The 5,716-nt window shown below is 52.9% G+C and overlaps 1 protein-coding gene across 1 annotated transcript in view; it reads left to right on the forward strand.

Annotated features, from left to right (window-relative positions):
* Positions 1-4,687, forward strand: part of PDGFD (platelet derived growth factor D) — a 100,000-nt gene extending 95,313 nt beyond the window's left edge. Inside the window, exon 9 of the mRNA XM_077770008.1 lies at positions 4,470-4,687. Within this exon, the coding sequence (XP_077626134.1) occupies positions 4,470-4,595 (126 nt within the window). The 3' untranslated portion in view covers positions 4,596-4,687. The remainder of the gene's footprint in view (positions 1-4,469) is intronic.
* The last annotated feature ends 1,029 nt before the right edge of the window (positions 4,688-5,716 follow it).

Genomic DNA, 5,716 nt, shown 5'->3' on the forward strand with positions numbered 1-5,716 from the left:
TTGCTTGAGCCAGGCTCATTAGGGAAAAACCTCTCTTATTTGTTCAATTCTGTGACTGTGCTCTTACCCCAGAGAAATGAGAAGCCAGCGTCACTAGCTTCTGGTTGAAACTGATGAGATGTGAAATGAGTTTCTGTGCGGCACGAGCCCCCTTACAGGGGTAGCTGGGACCCATCACGGAAGCAGGCCTGTGTGACTTTGCACAAATATTTCAGCACTCGGCGTTTAGGGAATAAAATGTGAAAAATTATGAAGCCCCTAATGAAGCTTATATAATTGTTCTTTCTGTGGGTCACACTGTTTCTCCTGAGCACTTTTCTCTGTGCAATTGCAGTGTTTCCTTCTTTATGACTTTCTGTTCTCAAAAGTACTTGTAAGTCTCCTGTGAAGGTATTTTTCCTTTTTGCTAATAGTAGGTCCCTTATGCCTCTTGGAATGTATAGGATACAAAAGAGACTTTGGGTGGTGATTTTTTTCAAAAGGGAAGGTTCCAGAAAACATAGTGTGTAGACAGTCAGATGATGTTGTTTGAATTTTCATCTGCCTTGATAATGCACATGAGGGATAGATCTTCCCTAGAAATACAGCAACCTTTTTAAAAATTTTTTAAATGTTTTATTTATTTTTAAGAGAGAAAGACAGACAGAGCACGAGCAGGGGAGGGGCAGAGAGAGAGGGAGACACAGAATCTAAAACAGGCTCCAGGCTCTGNGCTTTTCTGCCCAGGATTGTTTTATTGTGTAACGGCTTCCCGGCAACGATTCCCTCAGTGGTTTATTGGCTACGAGGCGAGTAACTGGAGTTAAAAATCTTTTGTGACACGGTAATTGGCAGACGGGGCATCTCTGACGTTGTGCACTTTGGTGCACACAGGGAAGCGCCGTGTGCGGGGCCGTCAGCGCGTGGCCTCCGGTGGCCGCAGTTGATACGGTGGCTCCTTCCCTTCAGAAGTGACCACGTGGCCCCGAGCAGCCCATCTGCCTTCCCAGACAGGCGTTTCGTGTCCCTGCCCGCGTCCCGAGGTCGCTCAGGCCTGCCTCGACTTCCCCCGCTGACACGGTGCACCTGCACCCAACACCGCACCGGTCGGAGGCTGTGAACCTCAGTGCTGCGAGCCAGCCACACGCCAGCCTCCCTGTGCTCAGACACGGCTTTTCCTGGTTTGCCCGGAAAGGCGGCCGCCAGTGCATTTTTCTCATCTTGTCAGCGAAGCACGCAGAGGCTGTGCCCGTGCTGCGTAATATGAAACCCAGGGAACGTCCCAGAACAGTCCAGAGAGCAGGTGGGACCCGTGTGTGGGCTCTGCCGCCAGCCCAGGGCACGCGCTGCTCTTTGCCGTCAAAGAGGACGTGGGGCGACCGAGCGCTGCGCTTCCAGGGGTGGCCAGAGCGGCCCAACCAGACAGTGTTCATCACACGCCTTCGTCTCCGAAGTCCCTCCCCTCCCCGCATGCCGGGGACCTGCTGTCCGCCGTCTCGGGCCTAGTGACTGATTCACAGTGGAGACAGCCCGCTGGGCTCCAACCCCTGACTCCACGGCTCTCCGGCCAAACACGGCTTTCTTACCTGCCGTGGGCCGGGCTGCTGAAGGCCCAGACGGGCACCGCGTTCTTCAAGTACCGTCTTTCATTTTCCGTGCCCCCCAGCGGGGGAGAAGGCCAAGGTCGTCGTGACTCTGCTCTTAGTAATTTCAATCTTCCTGCAAAATTGTGGAAGGATTAAAGGTGGTCCAAAGCGGGGGCCACGTTGTAGGGTTTGTTGTTGTTTTTGGGGGGGTGGCCTCTGCTTTATATCTGGCTTGTTTGTGCCTGTGTTTGTTGGAGGTGGGGGCGGGGAGATGCAGGGAGGATGCAGAGAGGAGACATCAGGCAGACCCCCCCCAGCGCCAGCACCCACCCGGCTGCGTGTCTTCAGCAGCCGCTGTGAGCCCAGTGCTCTGCTGAGCCACGCAGACAGCAGTCCCATTTCACAGGCGAGGGCGTGAGCGGGCCCACGTGGGGTCAAGTTCTGTCATTGGCTCTAACTCTGGGCGAGCACCTTCATCTCTCTGTTTCCTCGTGGATGAAAGCATAGAAAAGCACCGAATAGGGTTGCAGTGAAATGCAAAGAATTTATTATTTGCAAAGTCACTTGCAACAGTGTGTGGCATCTAGAAAATACTCAGTAATGTCAGTAATACTTGGTGCTTCCCTGTTCTCGAAGTGCTTATAATCCAGCTAGTAGAGAGAAAGCATAATAAATTGAGGGAAATTGTGTGGTCCTTGCTGTAAGAGTCCTAGAACTGCAGGAGGAAAGGGAGCCATATGTTTAGCTGTCGGGACTGCCACTTGGACTAGCTTTGCCGACAGCAAACTCTTCCGAGTGTTTCTGCCTTGGGGACGAACCCTCCTGAGGGGTCCCCTGCACGTGGGGTTCTGTGTTCCCACAGTCCAGGCTCTGCAGCTTGGTTGAACACAGAGCAAAGGAAGGCATTCACTCTCGGCCTCGCTGGAGCCCCCGTGGGCAGCAGGGCTGGATAGGGGCCCAGTGCTGAGCACCCTGGACCCACGCTTCCTAGTCGACGGTTTAGGCTTATGACTCGAAGCAGGTGACCTGTGAAGACTTCTGGGAGAGAATCCACAGTCAAGAAGGGATGCCGTGACCAGTGGCGAAACACTGAGGCAGGATCTGCCACATCGGCCTTCGCCTAGGATGGCACTACGCCGGGCGAACAGACCGGGTGCCCAGCCGGGGCACACGTGCAGCCCACCCCTTGGAGACAGAGAAGGACGTCACCGGCACATTGAAGACGCGGTGGCCCCAGGCGGGGACCGTGGAAGACAGAGCCCTGTCCTTGGACGTGGGTCTGAGTGCCCAGAAGACCCTGGGCGAGGCGCACGGCCTCCTGGAGAGTCGTAGGCCTCCAGCGCAGGGGCAGGTGCGACGAGGTTTGTCTGAGGGCGAAAGACTCGGTGTGTCTGTGCAACTCCTGTGAAAACTGCAAGTGCAACATAATTGCATGGTGGTGCCTGCTGGACTTTAGAGCCTGGAGGAAGATAGCAGAAGTCGGAGGTAACCGCTCACAGGAACCGTAGAGCGTAACCAGAGAAGCGGTTAAACTGGCCGGGTCATGTGCGTGAAAGCCAAGTGTGGATTTCCCAAGCGATTCCCCGCGGTGACGGACGCTCGCCTCCGTGAAGGCCGCCGCAGGGGACAGGACCGCTGCTTTTTAAACTTAGCGGAAGTTCTGTTTCAGCTTTGTGAGTATCCGTTCAGACTCCAGTTCGCACAGAGTGTAATACCAGTTTTAGGCGTGCAGTACAGTGATTGCACACTTCCCTGCATCACGCGGTGTTCACCTCGGCAGGCGCGTCCTTCCCCTCCCCCCGCCCGCTCTCCTCCCCTCTCCTGACCTCCCGTGTGGTCTCTGTAGCTAAGAGTCTGTTCTTGGTTCCTCTCTCTTTTTCCCCCTTTGCTCATTTGTTTTGTTTCTTAAATTCCCCACGAGTGAAATCGTATGGTATTTGTCTTTCTCTGAGTCACTTGCTTCAGTTAGCATAATATTCTCTAGCTCCGTCCATGTTGTTATAATCAACTTACCAATTTAAAAACTTAAGGAGGGGCGCCTGGGTGGCTCAGTCAGTTAAGCATCCGGCTTCGGCTCAGGTCATGATCTCACAGTTCGTGGGTTCAAGCCCCGCGTCGGGCTCTGTGCTGACAGCTCAGAGCCTGGAGCCTGCTTCAGATTCTGTGTCTCCCTCTCTCTCTGACCCTCCCCTACTAGCTCTCTCTCTCTCTCTCTTTCTCAGAAATAAATAAAAACATTGAAAAAATTTTTTAATAAAAATAAATAAAAACTTAAGGATATACTTTAGAAAGAAATGCTGTACTGATATGCAGATATTAATGTAGAAAGAATTCAGTGGAGCCTGATCTGTTTTGAATGGTAAAAGGCATTATGTATGAACAGATATGTAAGAACATACACATATTTTCACTTAATTATGGCCACTAATCACCTTCCTCAGGGCAGAACATTTTACATCCACCAAAGTTTTTGCCGCAGCAGCGTATTCTGTTTATGACTTTATTCACTGTTCTGGCCACAGAAGTAACAAATGCTCAGTGTCGGATGTATCTGTAACATGTGCTTTGCTCAGAGGGATACTAATGACAGTATTTGGAGCAGCGCTTGGCCCAAATCAGCCCTCAGAAAGCTGCCAGTAGCCACCTCCCTGTCAGGACGCCCGAGCCGCTCAGGGTCCTGCAGGCTGGTGACACAGGAGGCGTTCCTGTGTGGTCAGCAGCCGGCTCCGCATCCGGAAGCTGACGGCTGTCGAAGCACTGACACGAGCGCATCGCAGTGGCAAGCCAGCCGTCTTCATTGGCTTCTCCGAGGGTTGGGAACCAGGTGTCGTGACGATGACAAGGGGGATCGGGTGGCTTCCGACCCTACGGGCTGGCTAACGGGGCACGCGCTTCTCGTCCTAGGTGTTACAGTTCGAGCCCGGCCACCTCCGGAGGAGGGCCAGGGCGAAGCGCATGGCTCTCGTCGACATCCAGCTGGATCACCACGAGCGCTGCGACTGCATCTGCAGCGGGAGGCCTCCGCGGTAGGAGGCCGCGCACACGCCCCGCGCCCCGAGCGGGCCTCTCGCTCCCGGACGGTGTGGCAAGAGACCCTGTGGCAGCCGCAGCGAACCCCGAGTGGCCCGCAGAGCCGTGCCCGTGGCCGCCGAGCTACCCCAGCTGCCGGCCCGGCACGGGGAGAGGCCTACATCACCTATGCACAGGGTCGCATGTAGTAACCGTGCCAGAGAATGTGTACACGCGTCCTGGGGTGTGTGTGTGTGTGCACTCTCCGTGTGTGTGTAAATACACCAGCTGGGCTGTTCAGGGCGCACGGCCGGGTGCACCAGAGCTCACGTGTGGCAGAGGTGTTCAGACCCTTAAACTCTCATGACAAATTAAGGGACATATTAAATAGGTGAAACATGCCCTTGGAAGATTCAAAAGATTACTTTGGTTTTAAATTTGAATCAGGAAGCGACCTTGGATCTTGCTCTTTTAAAGAAAGCACTGTGGAAACTAAAAAGCAATAAACAGGCTTTTCTCATAGATATATCTTACTTATAAAAAAAAAAAAAGGAAAAGTAGGGTTTCTGGGTAAAAGGCACAGACCTAACCATGCTTCCCCGGGGACGCCCGCACGCTCACCTCTGTAGACAATAATCACCTACCTACAGAAGCGTGCCATGATAATATAGATGCTTTAGAAATTAAGCCATTAAGTCGTCTTTTTATGCATCCTGCTGAGGCGTGCAAATGCATTTAACACCTGTCTCCAAAAAAGTTCTCAGAAGGTTCATTATTAAAATCCTTCCCGAGACAGTTTATTAACTTAGCAGAAGTTTGAACTGTTTCCTTCTGAAAACCCCTGCACAGAAGGAACTGTGGAGAATGGCCCGGGGACTGCGTATGAGCCTTTCAGACTAGTGTCCGCCGGATTCGGGTAGTTGAAAGTAAAACCGTGAACACCGAATCATTAATGTGACTGGAAATCGGATGGAGTGTTCGGTTGGGTCCGTAGTCAGTAACGGATCGCAGTTCTTCATGTACCTGCTTCTCTGCCCCCGTCTCTCACATGCACACTGCATCTTACAGTCGGCAAACGTCCTGAATTATTTACAGCCTAAAAGCTTTCACGTATTAACATGGCCTCATTGTACTGACGCCAG

Source organism: Crocuta crocuta, unplaced genomic scaffold, assembly GCF_008692635.1.
Source record: "Crocuta crocuta isolate KB4526 unplaced genomic scaffold, BGI_CrCroc_1.0 scaffold80, whole genome shotgun sequence".
In the NCBI taxonomy this organism is placed as follows: Eukaryota; Metazoa; Chordata; class Mammalia; order Carnivora; family Hyaenidae; genus Crocuta; species Crocuta crocuta.